Here is a 27,639-nt window from a genome sequence, read left to right as displayed (position 1 = left end):
TCAATACAGTTATGGTGGAACTAACTGTAGCCTACTATTTAAAAAATATGTTTAAACGTGTAAGCCTAAGTTATACATCAGGAATAGTATTAGCAACAAACATGATTTTAAGATATTTTCAAAGTTAGCAGTCTGGAGATCCTGGTGGTTAATTCTCCCTTAGTTGAACTTCGGTAATCGTCCGTCACACATTTATAACCAATTTTGTTGAATAAATATGAGTAGATTTAATACACGTTTGGCCTCTGAGAACACAAAATCGGAAAAGTAAGACTGTTTAGGGTTTAGGTTTTACCGTGCTATCTACGGTAATAGCTTAACCCGAGTTATTATTTGCTTGAAATTAATTATTGCATTTGTATGAGTAAACAACTACAGTACACGATAACCAGACAGTAGAATAAAATAACAAACCGTAGTATTACTCAAAGGTATATTTCTAATCTTTATAGCACGGCGGATTCAGACTGGACTGACGAATTTGCTTGCGACGCATAAACAAAACAGGGAGCTTATATTTCCCGTTCTCCCTGTGAGCTGCGACCCTGACAGCAGTCTAACTGGTTCACAGTCGTTCGTAGCTTACGGCCCTAGGATTAAAACCTTTTTGACCCTTTACTAATTGTTGTGGCTTTCGTCCCCCAGATTATAGCCATAAACATTCGTGGCTTTCGGGACGCAGCCCTTTCAACCCTATCGACTCCGGGCAGATAAATATTTCGGCCTCTCTCTGTTCGTTGTTGATGTGGGTGAAGTAGGTTAGACGTTATGTGATGCCAGACTTTCCAGTTTATACGGAAAGTCTTGATTTAAAATCTGTTTTGTAAGCGTTAAGTTTTTGTGTAATGATCGGTATTGAAAATAAATGTTACAATAAGGAACATAACTTATTCAAAACTACAAAAATATAAGACAGACGCATACTTAACCAAACTTATGGCCAGCAAAGGGAACCATGGCCTCTATGTTCCATTTTAGTAAATGACGAGAGTGAAAATGCTAATGTCGGTCACTGTAATTTTGGGTCACAAAATCTGAGGATCTGATGTGTGACCTACATTACTTTTGGTGAATTATGTGACCCAAATTACTTCTCTTATACGTTTTCAATGTCGAGAATTAATTTTTCTGTAACCCACAATATAATTGAAAATTATTTCAGTTTACTTTCTTTACTTTACAGTACCTGGGGACAGAGCTTTGCTCGGGGAAAATTATTAGTTTACTCTGAAAAGTATTGCAGATACATTAATCCACTCCCAATCTCCACACTGCTCACACCTTCACTACTTACTTCACCACTCTTTAATACTTTTAATACTTTCTTATGAAATGGCGACCATACAATGTAGGTATTTTAAGCCAATTATGAATGGAGATGAGTGTAGGATGAGTGGCGCGATCTTGTAGTCTTGTTAGTGACTAAGGCCGACATTCCTTAGACACAGCTGTTAATTAATAGCCCAAACAGCTAATGGCAACTAGGGACCTACAGTTTATAGTGGAATCCGAACCACATTTTTTCCTTGGTATATACGAATTGGTCTAATTATCAGGATAGTACTGCGGATAGTCATTAATACTCACCAGTGCGGACGTTAATCCACACCAGGGAGTATCCCATCCACAGTGCATACCTATAAATATCCACTCCCTACGTCGTCATATTTACAATGAGATTAAAAGAGTCTCAAAGATTACCGGTGTGTAACTCTGATCATATTTATCTTTGTTATTTATAAACCTAAAGCATTCCGGCCGATTTTCTCCTTCTCAAAGTGCCTCGCTGTACAGGCAATACAGGTCATTGATAGAGGGCCAATGAGAACGAAAAGTCGTTTTGGGGTATAGTTCGGCCGCTTCGAAAACGACCTGCGCGCTAATGCTAAACCAATGCTGGAGGAGGTCGTTTTCTAAGCGGCCGACCTATAGTGTTAGGGTGCATTTGTAGCCTAATAGTTGAGATTGGCCAGGGTCAGGTGCTGACTGTGACGAGTTAAGCCTATTACGCGCCACTGTTCTGTAGCTGCGGTCGTTATCACGATACGCCTCTTGTCTATGTTTCGTTGTCGTCGCGTCGGAGGCATTTAAAAGGAAAAACAACAAATAAACAAATTATAGCTACACAAAACAACGATAAATGCACAAATTTAAGTAACAATCATGCTAACTCGATCCGTTATAGCGACACAAAACAATGATAAATACACAAATTTAAGATACAACAACCATACTAATACGATCCGCCTTGGGGGTTATGTTTACACAAACTCAAATAGTAAACAAATGTACTCAATGCGTTTCATTGAATTGAAAAATAAATAAGAGCAATTAAATTATACAGCTGATCAAAATGTAAACAATTATGTTCTCCATAAGGATAACATGGGATCTTTCAAAGCCACTGGGGCAGAGCCCAAGGGACTATTTAAAAAATGTAAGGCCAATTTGCAGATCTACGCGACACGCTCTTTCCAATGAGACGTCAATGGATAAAATTGGTTAAGAAATGGCGGAGGAGTTCAACCGACAAAGTTGCATGTAGCGAATTAATTATATAGATTAAATTTTAAAATATGTAAAATTAAATTAAAACAATCATATTTAGTGAAAATCTCTAGACTTTATTTCAGGTATTTCTCTTATTTAAATGTGGTTCTTTCCACTAAAATAGACTTCTTCTGACTGGGTTCAACATTATCAAAGACATGGGATGGAAAATAAGAGGCCAAGGATTCAATGGCCAATGAGGTAAGTGATAATATGCAATTAAAAGTAATGTAGCTATTGTACTTTAAACCTGTCTGTGTGAATCGACCGCCAATCTCACTTCAAGGCTTTTCAGATCGACATAATTGTTGTTTTGTTGTAAAATTATCAGATTTAAAATGCATATCCTATAGGACTAATCGTATGAAAGAAATATATGATCACGTGGTATTAGTTTACGAGATGATTTTCCCTATTAAAACTGCCAGATGCGTATTGAGCCGTGACATGTCCACCAAGCGTCCCACCAATGTCACGCCTCAGTTTTTTTTTACAGTGCTAGTGCTGGCCTTAACCGAACTCGTTCGGTTTGGGTCGGGCAGCAACCCTGCAACCCAGTGTTAATGTCCGCTTGACACTTGTGAACCAGAAGACGTGTGGCTACGATACATGACTGTCAGGATTGGAATTGTTTTTGTTATGTTAAAATTTTATCCGTCTACATCGTTCCGTATTTTACTGTTTTCGGCCAAACCTAATTCTCCTGTCATGGTTTAAGTGTTTTGCAAACGTCGGATGGGAGGCTCGGTTCGGCTGCTGTCTTCGGAGAGGGTCGCCCAGGGGAACACACCATCTTCTTCCTCCTCGGGCTACCAATGGCCCAGTTTCTCCACGGACCATTAGGCCACCATCCGCCTTTTACCACCACCGCCTGCCACCAGGAACGACAATGATTGCGCCAAGTGAACCGCAAGTTGTTTTGAAGTTTATGGACTTTTTTTTTAAGACTTCGCATTTGATGGGGCCCCAAAATAATTTATCATCGTTATTTATTTCTAGTCAATTATTATTTATTTATTCATTAATCTTTTAAAAGTTTAAAAAATATTAACAGTTACCATCTTTTAAATAATTTCATTGTTAAGCCTAATTTTTGTTACAGGTACCAGTTTTTGTAAGTTTAGAAGGGTAAACTTAAAATTCTTATTTATTTAAATTTTTGAGAAAGTTTAAGAGAGAAATTGTTTAAGATTTTTACTTTAATTCTTTGGATGGCTGACCTTGTTGATTGTTTGTTATTTGTTGAATCTTTGAATTATTATGGGCTTTGTTCACAATTTGTTTTGTTTTGTTGTTCACCCACGGCCTTTCACATTTTAGTTAGGGATGTGGGGCGGCCACTCGCACTGTCACTATGGGGGGCACGCTTTCAATTGTTGTTCGTCTGGGGATGGTGCGAGGGGTCGGCTCAGTATAAGCTAGCAGTTCTGAATTATATTCAGTATTAATTGACTACTTGATTCCCGTACATAGGACGGGCTAACAGCTAGTGTTATTTAAATAGATTTAATTGAAAATCAAATCAGACGAATGGAAATTCGCTTAGTAGGCAGGTTTGCTGCGGCGGGGGTATTTGAATCCATTTGACCAAATATTCTAATTTGTGGAAAACAAAAACTTAGGTTAAAATGATACAACAGGAAGTGATAAATAAATATATTATGTTTCAGGCTAATAAATAATACTGGACACTTTAAGTACAAAATATAATACAATTTATTGATATAATAAATGTTTTGCGAGATGAGATGACATGATGCAGGTGTGGCAGTGGGAAGATGTCAAACATGTTATCTGCTGAAACACACCATGAAAGATACAGTTAGGACATTAATCAACTTTGTGAATACAAATAATACTTCCCAAGCTGCTTTTATCTATTGGTCTATTGGTGGAAATTATTGAGATGGGTAAGAATTTGCAAAAAGAATTATCAGATTATATGTGCAATTCCTACAAGATTTTTGATTTTGGGTGCCTTACTTACCATTGACTTTTGAGGTAGACATCCAGTCTATCTATATTGACTACTTGTATTTTGTAGCCTGGTTTTAATTATAGTAACTGGCTTTGTTTAAGTTGCATACTTGTCAATAAAAACAATATTTATACTATAAGAAGTTGTAAATTTTCAATTTAGCGTTAAAGACGGCAGACAAGACTAATAGGATTATCAAAACATCAAGGACTAAAAAATGTAATAGTAAATACAGTATATGTTTAATTGCATCTCTGATTCTACTCTACAAAAATATCAACAAACAACATAATATACAAACCAGTTCTTTTATTAAGTTCCATAGTCCATTGACTTTACATTTTCACACTTACCATTAAGTAAACATGGTAACAGATATTTCCTATTTTCCTTGGTTTAATTTAATCAGATTTGTGGCAAAATACAAATAACACATAGTTACACATATACCACAGATTTTAGAACACAAAGATCAATGGCGTACAATTTAGTTATTTATGATATTTAGTTATATTTAGTTTAATTTAAGAGTCCTTGGATCCTAGACGTTCTAACTCGTAAAACAGTTAAAGAACTACAAAGAAAATTTCTAATCTCACAGTATACTAGATATTTAAATTACACTCTGGTGTTTGAAAAATTTTGAGATGGTAAATAAATCTTCAGCAGCAGTTTGAAATTAACGAAATTAACATTGCTCTTATGGTGGGAAAATCCAAGATGGCCGTTAGCTTCCATGGACTCCCTTGAAGAACAATTCAAAACTACAAAGAACATTTCTAATCTCACAGTATACCATACTATATATATATATACGGTACTAGATATTTAAATTATAATCACTTTGGTGTTTGAAAAAACATTTTTGGACGATAAATAACTTTTCAGCAGCTGTTAGAAATCATCCAAGACTAGCAGCTATACCCGTGCCTTGCAACGGAGTCAGGATGCAAAAGAGACAATGTTGGTTCTTTGTAAATGCATAAATACCCCCGCCGCAGCAAACCTGCAGACTAAGCGAATTTCCATTAACCTGATTGGATTTACACTAAAATGCCTTCATGAAAATAGCACATTTATTTCCTATTTAAATAGAGTTAGTTTAACGAGTACTTAGGTTTGCTGCAACAGGGAGGGTAAAAAAGATTTTTTGTATAAAATGATAATAGTTTAGTAAGAAATAAAAGTATTTTCCAAAATCAATCAAAATATTTTCATAAACAAGCAAACTACAACAGTTCACTTATTCTCCATAAGAATAACATGGGAATTTTAAAATTACAATTTTTTTGAATTTTCTCCGTAACAATTAAGCGCATAATAACGCTTCAATATACTAAATTATTTGTTTTTTTAAGCTCTACAAAATGGTTTAAAAAGAAATTGTGAAATTTTTTGTTTTTAGGGTCAAAAATGGGAAAACCCTATTTTTACCCCATAAAACCCCCCATAAACCCCCGTTCCCATAGTCCGATCATGCTGGTTCGCGAACTCGTTCAAGTTTATCCCGCCTTACACCTTCAAACCAAATTTTATCAAAATCGGACAAAAATTACTCAAGTTATCGTGCGGATGGACACATATATATATATATATACAGGGTGAGTTTTAATTGTCCCCCCCCCCAACTTTTTTCTACATTTTTTCAAATATCAATCCCAGACCACTTCCAAACATTGTTGGGTAGTAAGTACTTCATTTTGACAAGGTGGTCATTTCCGGCCGCCATCTTGGATCCGCCATATTGGATGCAAAATTTTTTTTTCAAATGTAAAGGTGGGGTTGTGACCCATTATTTCGAACAAAATTTTTACTCTGATTACAATGCCGCAAACCGTTTTTAAAAATCTTTATTCATTTTAAAGTTATGAGGGTTTTTTGAAACTTTATTTTTAGCCCATTTTAACATTGTGCATTTACAAACTAAGTCCATAACCTCAAAATAGTGCTAGATAAAGATAAGTATACACTACCAGTAATTGTGGACCTATTTTCACTTGGTTATGACTGATGTATTTTTTCGACCGCCATCTTGGATCCGCCATTTTGAAATGTGATAAATTATTTAAAATGTGAAGGGGGTGTTGTGACCCATCATTCCGAACGACTTTTTTAAGCTGAACTTAATTCCATGATCCGTTTTTCATTTTAATTTTTTGATTTTGAAATATTGACATTTTTAACAAAAAAAATTTCAATATTTCATAAATAAAACTTGATAACAAAAAATGGATTGCGGCATTGAGTTTAGCTTAAAAAAGTAGTTCAAAATGATGGGTCACAACACCCCCTTCATATTTAAAATAATTTATCACATTTCAAAATGGCGGATCCAAGATGGCGGCCGAAAAAAATACATCAGTCATAACCAAGTGAAAATAGGTCGACAATTACTGGTAGTGTATACTTATCTTTATCTAGCACTATTTTGAGATCATAGTCTTAATTTGTAAATGCATAATGTTAAAATGGGCTAAAAATAAAGTTTAAAAAAGCCCTCATAACTTTAGAATGAATCAAGATTTTTAAAAACGGTTTGCGGCATTGTAATCAGGGTAAAAATTTAGTTCGAAATAATGGGTCACAACCCCACCTTTACATTTGAAAAAAAAATTTTGCATCCAATATGGCGGATCCAAGATGGCGGCCGGAAATGACCACCTTGTCAAAATAAAGTACTTACTACCCAACAATGTTTGGAAGTGGTCTGGGATTGATATTTGAAAAAATGTAGAAAAAAGTTGGGGGGGGGGACAATTAAAACTCACCCTGTATATATCTATATATAGATATATAAAAATTTGAACGAATGGTGTTTTTGGCCTCTGGGGACATCAAAATGAAAAAGTAAATCGGTCCCGGGCTTAGGTCTTACCATGAGACCTACGGTAATAGCTACTTCCCTATAGGGAAATTCGCTAAAAGTGGTTTCACTCCTACCATTTAATTTAGAAACGAAATTGAACTGTATTACTTAACTTGATAATAGTATGTTTATGTTAACTCAGACTGTGAACACCTGAGCTTATTTAGGCTACATGGGAGACAAAATCAATCAATGATAGATTTTAAGGTATAATCAAGTAACATGTTAAATGGTTTGTATTGTAAACGGAAAGATACTTACAATACAAATACAATACAAATACCCAAGATTCATAAACTCGATATACCAATTAGGCCCCTTGTTAATTTTATGCCTTCCCCTGCTTATAAAATAGCAAAAATGTTGGACAAAGTTATTAGGAAGGAAATAGTATTAGAAAACAGCCATAGTATAAAAAACAGCATTGAATTAGTCGAACAGCTAAAAAATCATGTAATAAAAGGAAACCAAAAATTAGTTTCATTTGACATAGTTAACCTTTACACCAACGTACCAGTTCAAGAAACAATAGCCATCTTACATAAAAACCTACAAAAAAACTCAAAACTTTCTAAAAATAATAATGGTTTAGTTTACCTCTGTCAATATGGTCCTTGCGTAGTTTGTCACTACTGCAGTTTCGTGCTCGTGGAGCACATCATCAGGTGAAGGTCACAAAAAGTTAAAACATTTTCCTTACGTGAAGGTCGTCAATTAACACACCGAAAAAACACATAACACACGAACGGTACGAAAAAACATTTAACTTGGCCAATACATTAAAGACGTTACACACGGGGTCCGGCGCCGGTAGAAGGCAAGTCATGACTGACGTGTGTTGTAGTCGGTAGCCCCCCCCGTCCTCACTTCTCTTATCAGAACCTTTTCTTTGGTCTTGTTCCAGGATGTGAATGGCGGTATTATAAATAATGTTTGACTGGAATGAGAGTTGTTCGTTTAAAATATGGTTTGGATGTACTTTAGCTGCTCGGTAAATCTCAAATTCTTCGATGGTGTCCATGTATTTACTTTTATGACAAGTATGCATTACTTCTAAATTTGTTTGTATATCGGTATAACTATGGTTTGAATCAATGATATGGTTGGCAAAAGCTGATTTGGAGTTCTTTCTTGGTAAATGTTCCTTAAATCTAGTTGCAAAAGAGCGTGATGTTTGCCCAATATAAAAACTGGGGCAATCATTACATGTTATTTTATACACTCCAGTGTTGTTTAATTTATCGCTATTGTCAGTTTAAGACATTAAATTTCCTGGACGTTACCATCACAAGAGCAAACAACAGGTTTGATTTTAAAATTTACCGGAAACCTACAACCACAGACCAGACAATTCATTCAACTTCGCATCATCCCCATAATTATAAACTATCTGCCTACAATAGCTATGTCCATAGACTGCTTTCCATACCACTAAGCCCAGAAAATTACAACAATGAAATAGACATATTAAAATACATCGCAGTATCTAACGGATATGAGAGTGCCCTGATCGACAAACTGATTAGGAAACAAAGAAACAATAAAAAGGATAATCAGATACATACAAAAGAACCCAAAAAATATGTTAGTGCAGAATATGGCATCGTACTTAATAATGTTCTCAAAAAAGAATTATCGAAAAACAATATCACAGTTGCTTACAAAACCACAAACATACTGTCCAGTAATTTAAAAGAAAGACAAACTGACAATAGCGATAAATTAAACAACACTGGAGTGTATAAAATAACATGTAATGATTGCCCCAGTTTTTATATTGGGCAAACATCACGCTCTTTTGCAACTAGATTTAAGGAACATTTACCAAGAAAGAACTCCAAATCAGCTTTTGCCAACCATATCATTGATTCAAACCATAGTTATACCGATATACAAACAAACTTAGAAGTAATGCATACTTGTCATAAAAGTAAATACATGGACACCATCGAAGAATTTGAGATTTACCGAGCAGCTAAAGTACAACCAAACCATATTTTAAACGAACAACTCTCATTCCAGTCAAACATTATTTATAATACCGCCATTCACATCCTGGAACAAGACCAAAGAAAAGGTTCTGATAAGAGAAGTGAGGACGGGGGGGCTACCGACTACAACACACGTCAGTCATGACTTGCCTTCTACCGGCGCCGGACCCCGTGTGTAACGTCTTTAATGTATTGGCCAAGTTAAATGTTTTTTCGTACCGTTCGTGTGTTATGTGTTTTTTCGGTGTGTTAATTGACGACCTTCACGTAAGGAAAATGTTTTAACTTTTTGTGACCTTCACCTGATGATGTGCTCCACGAGCACGAAACTGCAGTAGTGACAAACTACGCAAGGACCATATTGACAGAGGTAAACTAAACCATTATTATTGTTGCTGTATGGTCCAGAGGCTACCCATCATGAAATTTCTAAAAATGCAATAGATGAACTCATTAACCTCACAAGAATTGTATTAAAACAAAACTATTTCAGATTCCAAAATGACTTCTATGTCCAAAAAGATGGCTTAGCAATGGGTTCACCCTTCTCCAGTATATTATCAGAAACATTTTTAAACCATATCGAAAATGAACATCTATTTTCTGATACCAACCGCTTTTGAGAGAAAATAACATTTGATTATAGATATGTTGACGACACTATCGTTCTTTTCAATGGCAACAGCAGACAGTTATCTTTGTTATGCAAATATTTATGCAATATGCATAAAAAAATCGAATTCACGCTTGAAGAAGAGAAAAACAACTCCTTAAACTTTTTGGATTTAACAATAACCAAGAAAAACGACCAATTCTCATTCAAAGTTTATAGAAAACCAACTTGTACCGACCAGACAATCAATGCAGATTCACACCATCCACATTCACACAAGATTGCCGCATATAATAGTTTTGTTCACAGGTTGCTCTCAATACCAATGAGCGATAATGACTATAAAGAAGAAGTCAGCATAATAAAATACATAGCGGTTGCAAATGGTTTTAACAGCAGTTTAATAGACAATTTAATTTACAAACACTCAAATAAAACCTCTAAAGCCCCGAATCAGAAACATTATATCTCTGCTAAGTATGGTTCATCATTAAGCCACACTTTTAAAAATGTCATGACCAGAAATAATATAACAGTTTCATTTAAAACTACAAACAAGCTCGGTTCCTTATTGAAAGAGCGGCAACAAACGGATTCCACTGTTTATGACAAGTCTGGGGTTTACAAATTAAACTGTAGCGATTGCCCAAAATATTACATCGGACAAACTTCACGCTCTTTCAAGAAGAGGTTCAGAGAACATATCCCCAAGAAAACTACAGGCCCACAAACTTCAAATTTCGCAGAGCATTTAATTTCACTCAACCACAACTATGTAAACATAAATAGTAATATGGACGTTTTACATCTTTCCCAAGACCGATCAACCATTAACACTTATGAAGAATTTGAAATATACAAGGCAGTCAAAACAGATGGTCAAAATGTTTTAAATGACAAACTCTCATTCCAATCGAATTCCATTTATAACACCGCAATCAAAATACTGGATGGGGGAGGAGGAGAGAAGGAATGAATGCGAGCCGGCAGTGATAAGGATGACAATGGCTGTCGTCATACCGTTAGACCACTGACCACCAGTTCGAGCTACAACTTCCACCCGGTCGCGTCACCTGTCTCGTGTTCCCGAGTACTCGGTATTTTTAATGTTAAATGTTCGTGTCAATGTGCGTTTTCGTGTGTTCGTGTTCTATGTACTTATTTATTAAATGACGACCTTCATATATGGAAGTGAATAACGACGCCTTGTACGGCCTGAAGATGGTTCCATGTGAACCGAAACTATAGTTGCCACAAGCAGCATATTGGATTACTGAATGCAGGTATTTAAACCATTATAAATAAACGGAAAGCTATCACAATAGTTCCAAACCTCTCTGTAGTGTAATTTTCTAACATATTTTAGTGAAATTAAAATCAGGCAAATGAAAATTCACAGTCTGCAGGTTTGCTGCGACAGGGTTTTTTATTACTGTTTACACAAAAATATATTTAAAAAATAATTCCCATACAACTCACGATAAGAGCCTAGGTTGATACGGCAATGATTATAGAATCTAAATTTTTCCTATATTCCTATCCATGAATAAGTTCTTTTACAATGAATTATTCCCTGTAAAATATTATTACAGCATTTCACAAATATTAGAACAGACTCAGTATGGATCATAAACATAAACAAATTAAGTAACTGAAAGAAATCTATACTAATAAAATTACATTAACATATGGTTTGACAGCTTCATTTAAGTAATGTTTACATTCGGACAAGTGACATAATTATTTTATATTTATTACCCTTATCCTTTCTGTTCTAATATTCGTGCAGTATTTAATATGTTTGAAACAGCTGTGTGTAAATATGAAATCAAAATATTTGACAGTTCTGCTTGTTTACATTTAAACGTTTGTGTGTTCTTTGTTACCATGGAGACCAATCAATATTTTGTTTTAAAACTCTCGCGTCTGCACTTTAAAAGCCTGTGGGGCAGAGTCCGAGGTCAATAGCGAAGTGGGAATAGTTCTACATGTATCCTCAGAGCTGTAGCTTCATTTGTGTCCAATTTTAGCCCAGTCGGTTCAGTGGTTTTTGAGTTTATCTCATACAAACACACACACAGACAGACAGACACCACCTCTTCTTAATAATAGTATATACATATAGATGGCCGCTAGCCTCCAAGGACTATTAAGATAGGTGTAGCAAAACACAATTACTAAATTTACCTAAATATAAAAAAAATAATGTGAAGTGCAAGTTATGTTAAGGTAATCCAACACATGTTAAGCAGTTCGAATTTATCATGACCTCAAACAAGTGGCTCTTTTTATGTTTAACCTTCCAGAGGTCGCATCACGGAAGTAACTTCCAGGGATGTTTTATTTTTCGCAATTATATTATTTTGAGTGGTGTCGGCAGTGTGAGTGTCACTGTACCTCATGCACCTCATTCCTAGAATCGAGTGAAGGTCAAAACTCACCCCTACTATTTTATATTTGTCAGTTTTGTTCAGTTTTGTAAGAGGCTGGAAGTAACTTCCGTGTGCGCTCTGCCGATTCTTATACAGCCTGAAGGCAACTTCCGTGATTGCGTGTAAACAATTACTGTAAATAATTATTTTTTTACGATTCATGGCATTATTTAGTAAATATTTAGTTTTTACAAGATGAGTGAAGAAGTTAAATTTCTTTTTAATTTTTTTTTTAATGATGTTTAAAATTAAAAATAAAACTTAATTTGTGCACTAAAATACAAATTTTACTTCATAAATGTTTGTTTTTATTGACCTGGAAGTAACCTCCGGGTGTGCCCTCTCCCGTTTTGAAAACCAATGCGCCCTCTTAAAGGGTTAAAAAGGAGCCTCAAAATTTATACAAAACATATACATTGTAATTTTCTGACTTTTTCCACGAAAATATATCAATAATATTATTTGTATAACTTAGAGACACTTTAGAAAATCGGAAGCAGAGCCTGAGTCGATACAGCAACGCTTATAAATTTTTTTTTTTTATTAATATAGACATTTATTTATTTATTCTTTCAACTGTACAAGTCAGATTTTCAAAAAATGTTGAGAGAAATAAAATACAACAATTAACAGCTGAAGTATAACTTGACAATAATAAGTATTGTTATGGACAATAATAATATATGAAGCTGAAGTGACAATAATCAGACTCTATGATGATATCATCGATCTCTATTATTACAACTGGATCGCGCACTGTACTGCTCAGAGATACACACGTATCGGTCCGCCGCTCCCCCACCACATAAGGTTGTTACTGTCTCCCTCTTACTCATTACGTCTTATGGCGTTTCCGCGTTTGCGCTCACAAAATACGCTCTATCTCTGTTCATAGTGGCTCGATTGTCATTTGGTTTATATAGATGTAATCAGCATGAAATTGCGGAGATTATAGTATATGTTTTATATTAAAATAATTCTTTTTTAGATTATATTAATTCTTAAATCTACTAAATACGGTTTGTTATTGCCACTTTTTAAATTAATTATAAAGCTGTTATCATTGCTAATGATTATTTAACTTAATTTAGCATACACACTTATGCTTTTAAAGTTTAATCTTATGTTTTTTATGCATTTTACGTGTAGGAAAGGACCCATGCTGATCCGCAGCTTTAAAATCTATATATTAATTTGAAACTGTTTTTCTTTGTCATAGCTATTTTGAGAGAACGGCTAGGCGTAGAAACTCGGAAGGGGTGTCTAAAGAAAGGTCTTGGTCTGTAGATGAGCTATCAAAAGAGAAACGTGGTAAATTCCCTAGGGGCTCTGCCCCAGTGGCCTTTAAAGTCCCATCCCATGTTATTCTTATGGAGGAAAACGGGGTTTTTGTCACAGCTAATTTGAGAGAACGGCTGGGTGTATAAACTTGGTAGGGGTGTCTAAAGAATGGTATTGGTCTGTAGGTGAGTCCTCAAAAGAGAAACGAGGTAAATTTCCTTGGGACTCTGCCCCAGAGGCCTTTAAAGTTCACTCAGCAATTTTGTTTACATTACGACCATATGTATAATTTTACACTACTTTTAATGAACCAGCTGTTAATATTAAAATTGTATTCAAAGGTCTACTGAAACTGTCAAAATTAAATGTTTACATTATTATTTATGATTTTAAATTGATTCTCCACTGCATGGCAAGTTTTTTATAGTTTCAACAAAATGATGAATTTATGATACGTTTTAAATGTTGTGATCAAAAATATATGCTTTATTGCTCTTAGAAAATTTTAAATTATGAAATAAGTGTGGCATATCAATTTTAAAGGAACATAATTATTCCTTATAGGGTTAGCTTATATATTGTAAGGTTGGCACTTGCTTTTTTTTGCCTACTTTCAATTACCATTTATTTTTTAATTCAAGAAAGAACACCAGAAATTAATTTATTGGTATAAAAGTTTTCGACAATCGGGTTAAAAGTTGTGTCATAGATGAGTACATTGAGGATGAGAGCTGTGTTCAAGTTTTGGAATAGACTAACTACGGAGTATGTTTCATCTATGGTTTTGGTGAAGTAGGTGAACTAATGTCAATTCAGGTATTAAAAAAAATGTGTACAGGGTTTTTACTTTGCTGTACACATGTAACAACACATCTAAACCTCACTACATACAAAGCATTCGGAAACACAACAGTGTCATCAAATCTAATCGCATTTGCATAATTTGTTACCAAGGCTGGACTAAGGCTGGTATGGATTTGGTTCCGCAAATGTTCAAGATTTGTGATCAAATTTCCAACAATTATGGTTCATTCCATCCACGAAATATATGCACAGCTTTATGTTATCGATCTGGCCAAGGCGAAACTATCCCATAAGCTAATTAATTATCAAGTAAGTACAGGATGATTAAATACATGGATCGATGTGGCAAGAGAAGGAATTAAAATTGCTTAGAACGAAGTAAGAATCTTACTGCTTTCTAGAGAATCAGATATTTTTATCAAATACAAAAAAACCTGATTTAATATGCTGATAAAGTTCTGTATTTTTATGACCAAAGATGAAGATTTACTTATAAATCCGGATACAATCTGAATGATTTTCCTAAAGCAGATTGAATTAGTTGTTAGTAATAAATATTGACTCTTTCCGTAACATGATAGACTAATTATATGAACTCATTCTCCCATATAGTGAAAGTGGCTTTGACATGAAACAAACTCATGAACAAACAATTATAAGACTCCTAAAAAACCTTTTGGGCAACCTAAAGCCGATAAAAAGGTAGGAAATATTGTGTTAAACGAATTCATCAATCACGTTTTTTAGGGAACACAATCGTCATACTTATTATTATGTTTATACTCCCTTCATTTAACTAAGATTTTAATGACTTCACTCTATCTATTGCAGTTAGCTGAATTTACATAAAACCTCAAGATTAACCGTCGATTTCGACGGGGTTCTACTAGTAAATATATTATCCAAGAAAATTAAATTTATGATTTTTGATTGAGTAATACAGTATCTTGAGCTTAGCTGATTCAAACGATCAATAAATCAAATTAAAGCCTATAAGTTACTGATTATTTTGAGTCCAAAACATATAAAAATCATGAACAATACTGGAGCTGTTGATTTTTAATCATAGAATTGTAGCTTGTCACCGTCCCTAAATCAAGTGTAATATTTAGTTGTTTTTAGCGAATTTCCCATATAGGGAATAAGCTATTACCGTAGTACTCATGGTAAGACCTGGACCGACCGTTTTGAGGTCCATAGAGGCCAAAAACACCATCCGTTCAAATTCATATATATATATATATATATACAGGGTGTCCCGGAACTCTCTACCAATATTTTAGGGCATTGATCCTGGGTAAGAAACGTACCTAAATATCATATTTAAATTGTCCGGAAGTCCTTAGTTACTCACACAGCCGCCATTTGTTTTTTTTCAGTTATTAATTTTTTTCTAAAGAATGGTTAAACATACGAAATGGAAACTTTGCACAAACATTTATGACAACTAGACAAAGCTGCAAAAAAATTATGAAGATTTTTCAAATTCATAAAACAAAATGGCGGCCATTTAAAATTTTCTTTCTTAAAAAACTCAAAAACCATTGATTTTACACAAATTTTAAATGGCTGCCATTTTGTTTTATGAATTTGAAAAATCTTGATATTTTTTTGGTAGCTTTGTCTAGTTGTCTTACATGTTTGTGCAAAGTTTCCATTTCGTATGTTTAACCATTCTTTAGAAAAAAATTAATAACTGAAAAAAACAAAATGGCGGCTGTGTGAGTAACTAAGGACTTCCGGACAGTTTAAATATGATATTTAGTTATGTTTCTTACCCAGGAGCAATGCCCTAAAATATTGCTAGAGAGTTCCGGGACACCCTGTATATTTATATATATATATATATATATATATGTGTGTGTGTCCGTTAGCACGATAACTCGAGCAAAAATGATCCGATTTGGATGAAATTTGGTACAAACGTGTAAACCTACATTTATTCGAACGAGTTCGCGAACCAGCATGATCGGACTATGGGATTGGGGGTTTATGGGGGGTTTTATGTGGTAAAAATAGTTTTTTCCCATTTTTGACCCTAAAAACACAAAAAATTTAGTATATTGGAGCGTTATTGTGCGCCTAATGGTTACGGAGAAAATTCCAAAAAACTAAATTTAAAATCCACATGTTATTCTTATGGAGAATAAGTCAACTGTTGTAGTTTGCTTGTTTATGAACATATTTTGATTGAATTTGGAAAATACATTAATTTCTTACTAAACTATTAACATAAAAAAACCACCTTTTTACCCTCCCTGTTGCAGCAAACCTAAGTACTCGTTAAACTAATTCTATTTATATAGGGAATAAATATGATATTTTTAAGGAGGCATTTTAGTGTAAATCCTATCAGGCTAATGGAAATTCGCTTAGTCTGCAGGTTTGCTGCGGCGGGGGTATTTTGCTTTTGTATTTAGGTCAAGTTGTAACAGTTTACTTAGTTCTTTTCGGCTTTTTAGGCTTATCTAACGAAGAAATCACGTGATTTCAATGCAAGTGTAAGAACAAAGAGACGCCTTGAAGTTACTATGATCCTGTATTGGAATTGGGAGGGGGCACACGGGCATTGTCATATAGGTATTAATTGCACTTCACCCATCGTACTGTCAACATCATTGCTCTTGCCCATAATGAATATATAATCACACATTCGCATCTAATAGTTCAAAATAAACCTTAAGTATTCAGCATCAAAATTATTATTATTATTTTATCTTCCCAATCTCATTAGGTATTAATCGCACTTCACCCGTTGTACCATTATTTAAACAAGAAATGTGCCTGGCTTAATATTTGTTTAGTAAGTTATTATTATTAAGCCTCTTAAAATACAGAGGTCTGAGGTTATCTTATTTAATAAATGAATACTACTATGTACTTATAAACAAATCACTTTAAACCCAATTAAAGTTGATTTAATGACAAAATCAACAGGTATTAGAGAAGTTGTCATAATTTTGTTATAGTTTTTAAGTTTTCAAAATTATACAATGAATTGCTACAATTAATTGTCAGTCTGGGAACATATTTAGGGTTATTTTAGGACATGAGGAAATTTGGTCTTCAACAAAAGTTGCACAAATTAATACTGTTCAAAAACACATAGGAAATCGTAAATTGTAAAATTGTAAATGTCTTTACAATTGTATTGTATTGAAATATTATTGTCATACACAAATGGTTTGTTTCGTAAACATGTTTTTTCTCATAACCTACTGTATTCTAAGCCTTTTGGTGCTCGTTCCATTTGGCACTCCAACTGAACAAATATATGACTTTGGATAAGTTAGCTGCATGAAGCATAATTTATTACTAATATGAAAAATCTTATATATTTAAAAAAATTAGGTTTTTCTTTTCCGAGTTCATTTGGCCCTTTTACCCAACCAACTTCAATGATTGAGGTATAAAATTAAAGGTATGCACGTAGAGATTTGCCATATTCTGTCCCGGTCGCGAGAAAAGTCAAGAGTATTCAAGAGGTATCGCTGCCACCACTGCTCTAATTAATAGAGAGTAGGCCCTAATGAGATTGGGAAGATAAAATAATAATAATAATTTTGATGCTGAATACTTAAAGTTTATTTGAACTATTAGATGCAATTATGTGTTAATATATATTTACTACTAGCAACAGAGCCCGTTGTAGTTAATAAATACAATGGTCCCTAGAAAGTGCAGTAGTACATAATATATGCCCTTGTAAGTACCTGAACATTTTTTAAAGAATGAAATTGTTTAGAAAATAAACTGATTTTCTAAAAGAGTAAAATAATGAAAAACAAATACAATTTTACAAAAATATTTTATTTACAGTATTTCTTTGTAAACAATATTCTTTGTAAAGACTTCATCTGATTGTTTTAATAATCTTCCTTGTTCTTTGCCAGGGATAATTTTAATTTTTATGTCTTCAAACCTTTTAACCCTTGGTATTGCAACATACAATTAATTGTCCATGGCTGAATACTGTTGCTGGAAGGTATATCCCAACTTTATCCAATGTCTGGCCTTGCGCTATGTTTATTGTAATAGCAAACGCTAATTTTAAAGGAAGTTGCCGTCTTTTTAAAACAAATGGTAAATCTGTGTCCGTCTGTGCTAAGTCAATCCTTGGAATGAATACAATTTCACGTGCTGCTGATCCAGTTAAAACCTCTGCAATTATTTAATTGGGCTTGAGTTCTTTACCAATTAATCGTGTGCCATTACATAACCCCCGTTTTGTGTTAAGATTTCGTAGCAACATTATTACAGCTCCAATTTTTAAATTTAATTTGTGTATTGGCATTCCCAATACACAAATTAAGGAGGTTGAGGAAGTTGCATCATCTCTGAGTGAAGTGTTGGTCAGACTATCTTGTTCTGTTTCTTTTTCATTTTCTGGTTCTCCATCCTTTTGATTGCTTGATAAACACTTTTACCCCTTGGAGTAAATCTTTATCTATACTATAATTTGGTTTCTTCAATTTATTCTTATGAGCTGTTGATTCACGTCTGCCAGAACATGTTTTACTTTTTCTATATTTTTGATGCACGGCCATGTTTTGATTTTGGTAAGATTATATCCTCTTGATGCCCAGCATCCACATTTCCTGAGAATCGTAGTTTTTAGATCGTTGTGCCTTCACCAACCGTTACAAAATAATCCAATTTCTCAGCATATATTTTGAATTGGCAGTCAAAAACTCTTGCTGCAGCTTCGATTTCGACATTACCGGCGTATTCCCCATCTTTGGTCATCAAATTTCTGTATTGCGTCGCGTTTTTTACTTCTAGTCTATATGTCTTATCCCCTACGATCAAAGGACAATAGTAGTCCCAGTTATTGACGACTTCATCAACTACTGTGGATCGTATATCACTGTATCTGGATTGAGATTTATGGCATAAGAATGAGACACTTCTAAAGAAACAGTTTCCATCACCAACCATGTAGTGAAGAGTAAAGTTATTCATTTTTAAACTAATGTAAAATATTGAGTTTATAATTAACATTTCAAAATAACGAATATTAAATACTATTTTAAACTGTAAATTATAAATTAAATTTGAATAATTTATAATTGACAGTTTAAAATAATAATTTTTGGTTATGAAATCCATACATCACTTATTTTACCAATACTTATTAATGGTACAGATTAAAAACATCACTTTAGAAACACACTTTACGGACCTCAACCACCAATTCAAATAGTAAACAACTAAATGTAAACAAAGAAAAATCGAGGAAATAACAATAAAACAATCAGCTGTTAGACTATAGGTTAATACATGTGTTCCATATGATCAGATGATGCATACTGGCTAACCCATTATTACTACCATAATTTTTTTTAGATTATACATACCGGCAAACGTATTACTACCATAAATAAATAAAACTCAAACTTTACTAATTATTTGGAAATCTACACAGATTTTATTGACCTATTAATTAATAAAATCGGTCCAGTAGAACTGTAGATTTAGTTGTAGAAAGTTAACAAAAATCTCTCCAATTCAATATTCTCTCACCACAATAAATTAGGAGGTTGCTAAGCTTTTTTGCAAATAACTCTTAAACGGTGAGGAAATCGACCAAAGTGGAAGGTGATATTCTGAAAGAGAATAAAATTTTCTACAAAGTACTCTTAGGCGTTTTTTGAAAATATTCAAAAAAGGCAACCTAAAGTTAACTATAAATTGAAATTTTAAAATATTAACTATAAAAAAAATCAGTTTTTAGTGTATTTTTGCTTTTTATTCTTTATTCACCACAAATATTTATTAAAATCAAACTTTCATAATTATTTGCAAATCTACAAAAATTAGGCTTTCAAACGATGCATTAGTTAACAAAATCGGTCCAGTAGAAGTCTAGATTTAGTTGTACAAAGTTTAACAAAAATATCCCTAATTCAGTATTTTTAACAACTAAAAATTTGGAGGTCACTTATCTAATTTGACAATAACTTTTAAATGGTGAGTAAATCGTAGAAAATACACGTGATATTCTGAAAGAAGATAAAATTTCCTACAAATACCTTGTGTGTATTTCTTGAAATTATTTAATAAAGGCAGCAAAAGCTGACTACAAATATAAACTTGAAAATAAAAACCTGAAAAAACAGTTTTTAATGTATTTTTGTTATTTTTATTTTTCTACCACAAATATTAAATAAAATCAAACTTTCATAATTATTTGCAAATCTACATGAGTAAGGCTTTCCAATGACTCATAAATTAACAAAATCGGTCAGGTAGAAGTCTAGATTTAGTTGTACAAAGTTTAACAAAAATATCCCAAACTCAATATTTTCTCATTATTATAAATTCGGAGGTTGCTTAGCTTTTTTGCAAATAACTTTTAAATGGTGAGGAAATCGACCAAAGTGGAAGGTGATATTCTGAAAGAGAATACAATTTCCTACAAATTGATACCATACACTTCTTGGAAACACTAAAAAAAAGGCAGCTAAAAGTCGCACCCAAATAAAAAGTGTGAAAAACACCGTTTTCAATGTATTTCTTATGGAAAACATGTTTCTTTGAAATTTTTCACCATAAATCATAATAAAAACAAACTTTCATAATTATTTGCAAATCTACACGACCTAAGCTTTCCAACGACCCATTAATTAATAAAATCGGTCCAGTAGAACTCTAGATTTAGTTGTACAAAGATTTTTAAAACTGAATTATATATAGAACTAGCAGAGTACCCGTCCTTCGTACGGGGTTGGCATATAAGTATCAAATGCTTATAGCAGTTATGAGTGAGGACATGGTTTAAGAAATTTCGGTTCTTTTTGAAGTTCGTTCGCTACGCTCACTCACCTTTAGGTTGGAGCTCGTTCGCTGCGCTCACTTTCCTTCAGGTTAGCTCGTTCGCTACGCTCACTTGCCTTCAGGTTAGCTCGTTCGCTACGCTCACTCGCCTCCAGGTTGAAGTTCGTTCGCTACGCTCACTCACCTTTTGGTTGCAAATTAGCTGTTGTCATAAATGTAAAAGAAATAATGCTAGTGCTGCACCCTGTTGGTAATCCTTGTAACTTTAATGCTATTGAAAATCATAGAACAGAACCAACTTGTTTAATTGAAACAGCTGTTAAGATTCATTAATTCCATTTCTCATAAGGTTAACATGGGAACCTTTGCTCCAGAGCCACTGGGGCGGAGCCCGGAAGGATTTTTGGGATAAAAATATGCCTATATGTTAATCGGGAATATGAGCTATCATCATGCCGAATTTCAGCCCGATCCGACCAGTAGTTTTCGCGTTTACTTTTCCCATACACACAGACACCACCTCTTTTTTATAATATATAGAATAGATGGGCAAGAGCAATGATGTTGACAGTACGATGGGTGAAGTGCGATTAATACCTATATGACAATGCCCGTGTGCCCCCTCCCTATTCCAATACGGGATCATAGTAACTTCAACGCGTCTCTTTGTTCTTACACTTGCATTGAAATCACGTGATTCGCCGTTAGATAAGCCTAAAAAGCCGAAAAGAACTAAGTAAACTGTTACAACTTGACCTAAATACAAAAGCAAAAAAACAACTAAATATTACACTTGATTTAGGGACGGTGACACGCTACAATTCTATGAGGAATTGATAAATGGTACATTACCGGTACATTACGGTACGGTTTATTAATAAACGGTATCAGCATTCTGACACATACTTTCTCCCATAAGTTTGTCAACAACCTTTATTATGTGTAAGTGGTGAGAGTAAATATACGCAAATGGGATTTGTACAATTTTGTTTAGAATTTAAAGGACTATAACATGCTAAATTTTTATCAAAATCGTTCGGGCCATTTTTGGGAAAATCCGATTTTTCTGTTATTTTATGCGGGTTTTATGGGAAAGTGACATAATTTACAATAACTTTTGAACCGTAATTTTTACAGAAATGGGATTAGTACCATTTTGTTCAGAATATAAAGGGCTATAACATACTAAATTTTTATTAAAATCGTTCGGGCCATTTTTGGGAAAATCATATTTTCCGTTATTTTATGGGGTTTTATGGGAAAATCCCAATTAAAAATAATAAATTCTAAAAATTAAAAAAAATATTAAAACTGTAAGGACTATAACATACTATGTTAAATCAAAGCCGGATTTTTTTCTAAAATCCTATTTTTTGTTATTTTATGGGGTTTTTAATGGGAAAATAACATATTTGACCATAACTTTTGAACGGTAATTTTTACAGAAATGGGATTTGTACCATTTTGTTCAGAATTTAAAGGGCTACAACATACTAAATTTTAATAAAAATCGTTCGGGCCATTTTTGAGAAAATCAGATTTTTTCGGCTTTTTAAGGGTTTTTATGGGGAAATCCCCATTAAAAATCAAAATTTCAAAAAAATGAAAAAAACGCCTGGAGATACCATGGATTAGAACCTACATACCAAATTTCATCGAAATCGGACCACAGGTGTAGTCCCTAGCTCTGTACACATCCAGACACACAGACACACACACAGACACACACACACACACACATCACTTCGAAAACCACTTTTTTGGGTCCAGGGGGACCCAAAACGAATATATCCACTCAAAACTCAAACTCGAAAATTTTGACGAAAACAATACTTTCTCCATATACTATGGTATAGGGGGAGAAAGTTAAAATCAATAGCTCCAGTATTGATAATGATTTTTATATGTTTTGGACTCAAAATAATCAGTAACGTATAGGCTTTAATTTGATTTATTGATTGTTTAAATCAGTTAAGCTCAAGATACTGTATTACTCAATCAAAAATCATAAATTTTATTTTTTTGGATAATATATTTATTTTAAAGCTGCGGATCAGCATGGGTCCTTTCCTACACGTAAAATGCATAAAAAACATAAGATTAAACTTTAAAAACATAAGTGTGTATGCTAAATTAAGTTAATTAATCATTAGCAATGATAACAGCTTTATAATTAATTTAAAAAGTGGCAATAACAAACCGTATTTAGTAGATTTAAGAATTAATATAATCTAAAAAAGAATTATTTTAATATAAAACATATACCATAATCTCCGCAATTTCATGCAGTTTACAACTGTATAAACCAAATGACAATCGAGCCACTATGAACAGAGAGAAAGAGAGCGTATTTTGTGAGCACAAACGCGGAAACGCTATAAGACGTCATTACGTCTTATTAGTAACTCATTAGTAGGTTACTCATTAGTAAGAGAGAGACAGTAACAACCTTACGTGGTGGGGGGAGCGGCGAGCGGTCGGACTGAAAACCCAGCACACAGCGCGCGATCCAGCTGTAGTAATAATAGAGATCGATGGATGATATAGAAATCAATGACAAAAAAATTCATAAAGCAAAACATCTCATAACAATATAAATAGCATCAATAAAATCTGAATGAGCAATAATACATATATATATAACAAGTTATAATCATCTGAATAATCCAACAACAATAACAAACAATAAGTAACAACAACAGTAAATGGCTCTGCAACATTCAACATATAACGTACTACAGTAGAGTCCCCCAAACTCGGCGTAATGTGGACTGGAAGGGTGCCAAGTTTGTGAAATGCCGGGTTATCGGGAACTAGGGTTAAAAATAAGAACAATACAATTTTTAAGCTATTTAACCGCCTTTTTTTTATTAATATTTATATTAAAAGTCAGTATTAAGTCATCAGATATGGTAAACAAATCCTTGGTACGAGTTGTGAATGATTTGACTTGAGCTGGCTTGAGTCCATGTTTAACTCGGACTAAAAAAATCACTAATTTTTTTAGCCAGATGATGGCCGAGTTATCCAGACTGCCGGGTTATCGAGTGCTGAGTTTGCGGGACTCTACTGTATCTCCTAAACTATTTCAGCTATCGATACAAAATTTTTACGACATTGTTAAATGGATGCGCCCCAGAGCTGGGCTAGCGATAAATTCCAAGATTGAACAAGTTAGTGAGTTCTGCACAGACACCAAATTTGAATATAAGTTCTAGAGATAGCCAATTCCGCGTACCCTTTGTGATATTCAAGTCTAGATTTATCAATCAGAGCACATTGACTACAAAATTAGGTTCCGAGTTTTCAGGATGTTTCACGACAAGCGGTGTTATTGGTTTTGTTTATGGGAGGAAAATGAGCTCATGAAATGGTCTTTGGCCAACCAACGTCAATCACTGAACCACACAGTTTGGGAAGTTGATCTGAAAGCGCTCCCTACAAATCTGCATTTTGACAACAGCTCAGAGCTGAAGACAGACCCTAGGTTGGCTATGTATCAATCTCTGACTCACCTAGGTGTATCATCACTGTTCTTGCAGGGACAGCTTCAGCACTTGATCAAGAGTCTCCTGCTCCAGCTGTCGTTGACGTTCTTCTTCCTCTCTCTGTTGCTGGGACAGCTGAATAACTGCGAGCAATTCTGGGTCCAGGTCTTGGTAGGAGGACAGGCTGGCCTGGATAGCTCTACATACAAAACAAGCTTGCTACAAGGACGCTACAGGGTTAAAATGCTAAGGACCGAGAAAAAAATTCAACCAATATGCAATAATATATGTAATCAATACTTACAATGCTTTGTGTTACAGTATCCAAATAAAAAAAGATGAAACTATAAAACAAACTTACACATTGTACAAGGGCAATTCACATTTTACCAGACTTGAATTATTTTTTTTAAAAGACATTGTTTACACAATTTAAATCAAGCAAAGGTGTTTCAACATCAATATCAAACCAATCAACAATATTGTTAATTCCTGATTAAAAGTAAATAAAATAACAGAGATAAACTTATGTAATTCAAATTTAAGGATAGTTTGAAGTTTTAATTTTATCACTGGCCCCTTAGTGTTTAAATTATCTATTCAAATTATTTTAAGTTCCACTCTAGTAAATTTTTAAGTGTTTTTAATTCTTACTGGCTATATCTCTTATTGAAACTAATTATGAATAGGGCATGCAAATGCAAATAATGATAAATTTAATTAAAAAATAATATAATGCACTGAGATGTATATTTTTATTAAATAACTTCTTGATCAGCATTGTACGTGTTATTAAATTTAAGGAAAGTAAATAAAAGAAACGTCTTATAACACTTAAAACATATATTTACGCTTATACTGTTACTCACAAGACGGTAAATATACAAAAAGATGGTAAGTGGTGATCGATTTTGATTGGACACTCCAATCATCATCAGATCCAATAGGCGAATGGACACTCCAATCATCATCAGACCCAATAGGCGAATGGACACTCCAATCGAAATTGATCACCACTTACCATCTTTTTTGTATATTTACCGTCATGTGAGTAACAGTATTAGTGTAAATATATGTTTTAAGTGTTATAAGACGTTTCTTTTATTTACATCCCGTATATTTTTATTCTAACTTATTGTTTCACCTCTCCGAACAAAATATAAATTTTCTGTTTGACTGATGTCAATGTAGTATTTATGTTGAATATGTAAAAGATTAGAAGGTTTTGTTTTGGAATAACATTATAAAATGGTTGGTTCAAATATAAGCTAAGAAATTATCTGACAGTTACTGTTAAAGGTCAAAAACAAAAATATCCATTTATTTTAAATTAAATAATTTTAGTGTGATTGAAAAAGAAACTAAACAAAAATGCTTGACAACCTAATTGGTTAACGGTGTGATGAGTTCAAGCGCTCTCAAACGTGTTTGTTTCAGGTACGGTATATTATTAAATTACGTGGCAGTACTCAAACTCTAATCAATTATTGGATTAATTAAGACAATAAACACAGCTGCAATCCTAGATAAAGGGTTGTCCTTGATTACTGCAGTTCTAAGGGGGTTGTATTGTTAAGGGGACATAGTTTTAAGAATATGGTATTTCAAGCTCATGATGTAACATTTAGGGTACTTTTCTTACATATTTACTTTGCTGGGTCACTACAATTATTGAAAAAAATTAAATAAAAGGTGGATATTAATTCATAATTATAAAAATCTAATGTGTAAAATTGAATATGTTTTCACTCAGTTAAATGTGTAATCAGAAGTTACCAAAATTCTATTTCAACATCTAAGTGGTGCAAAATAAAACAAATTGACATAAGTTACAATCACAAAACTATTTTAAAATAAGTTTTGCAACTACCGTTTTGGGACTTGAAGGTTTGGAGACCTAGATTTAGGTAGATCGCTGTAAAAATATTCACTATTAGTTGCATGATCTTGGTTTGTAGATGAGACGAGCAAATGTAAAGTGTGAAAGTTAACTGATTCTATAATACTACTACTTTACATTATTAACAATAGAGGCAGAAACCATTTCCAATTACTGTGAAATGAAGTGTCACTATTTTCAGAAAATAACTAGGATTGCTTTCATAGCAGTGAAAGCCAGTTGAGCGGAGCGATCACGTTTCATGGTTTTTAATAAAGCAATAAATAAATAATATGCTTATAGATATAATAGAAAATACAACTATTTCATCAATTAATTTAGCTTATCAGTTTCGCTCAAAACTATCAACATCTATGAAACTATCAACACAAGTTTCATTAGTCTAATGTCACTTGCATTAGTCTATTGCAAAAAAATGCAATAAATAACATAAAATACAATCGCTGTGTAAACTAAGGTCGGAAATTGGATATTTATTTATTAATATACATATATATATATTATGTAAAAACAGTAAATGAATAAACTATTAGCCTAATTAATAAAAACTAGTGGCTTGTAGGGACATAAGTCCCTAAAAAGCTCAAATGTAAAACAACTTTTTGCAATACCGGTATTTAAACAAACTCAGAATAACATTATCTATGTGTCAGAATAGGCATCCCTACACAATATCTTTTGTGTAAAAACCAGTTTGTTGTTCTTCTTTGTTTGCTTTTGTTGATGTCATTTTTAATAAATAATTTGAATCACTCCAGTGGTTTAACATGAAAAGGCAGCAAACATATCATTGTTTGTGAATAAATACTGGTTTACTAAGGTAGCTTTGGTCTTGTGGTTAATGAGGATAAATAAAAGCTTCCCTGTTTGGAATTTTAAATATTCATTGGAGGTTCGCCTTCAGATGAATTGAAGACGCCTGCAATTTCATCTGCAGTAGGCTTATTGCAGTAGGCTTA

The 27,639-nt window shown here is 33.5% G+C and overlaps 1 protein-coding gene across 5 annotated transcripts in view; it reads right to left on the bottom strand.

Moving 5' to 3' along the window:
- Positions 1-4,248: 4,248 nt before the first annotated feature.
- LOC128982911 (ankyrin repeat domain-containing protein 13D) overlaps positions 4,249-27,639 on the bottom strand; it is a 222,057-nt gene continuing 198,666 nt past the window's right edge. For 3 of the 5 annotated variants that reach the window (XM_054401977.1, XM_054401979.1, XM_054401981.1), the window contains 2 exons: positions 24,808-24,979; positions 4,249-4,347 (listed from right to left, as the gene is read on the bottom strand). In XM_054401977.1, coding sequence (XP_054257952.1) covers positions 24,820-24,979 — 160 coding nt within the window. In that variant the 3' untranslated portion in view covers positions 4,249-4,347; positions 24,808-24,819. Of the gene's footprint in view, positions 4,348-24,807; positions 24,980-25,880; positions 26,696-27,639 lie in introns of those variants that run through there. The other 2 variants (XM_054401978.1, XM_054401980.1) reach the window with 2 other exon arrangements.

This window comes from Macrosteles quadrilineatus, unplaced genomic scaffold (assembly GCF_028750875.1).
Source record: "Macrosteles quadrilineatus isolate MER2022 unplaced genomic scaffold, UCM_ALF_1.0 Scaffold_1__1_contigs__length_201487025, whole genome shotgun sequence".
Taxonomy (NCBI): Eukaryota; Metazoa; Arthropoda; class Insecta; order Hemiptera; family Cicadellidae; genus Macrosteles; species Macrosteles quadrilineatus.
This window is presented reverse-complemented; position numbering and strand designations above follow the sequence as displayed.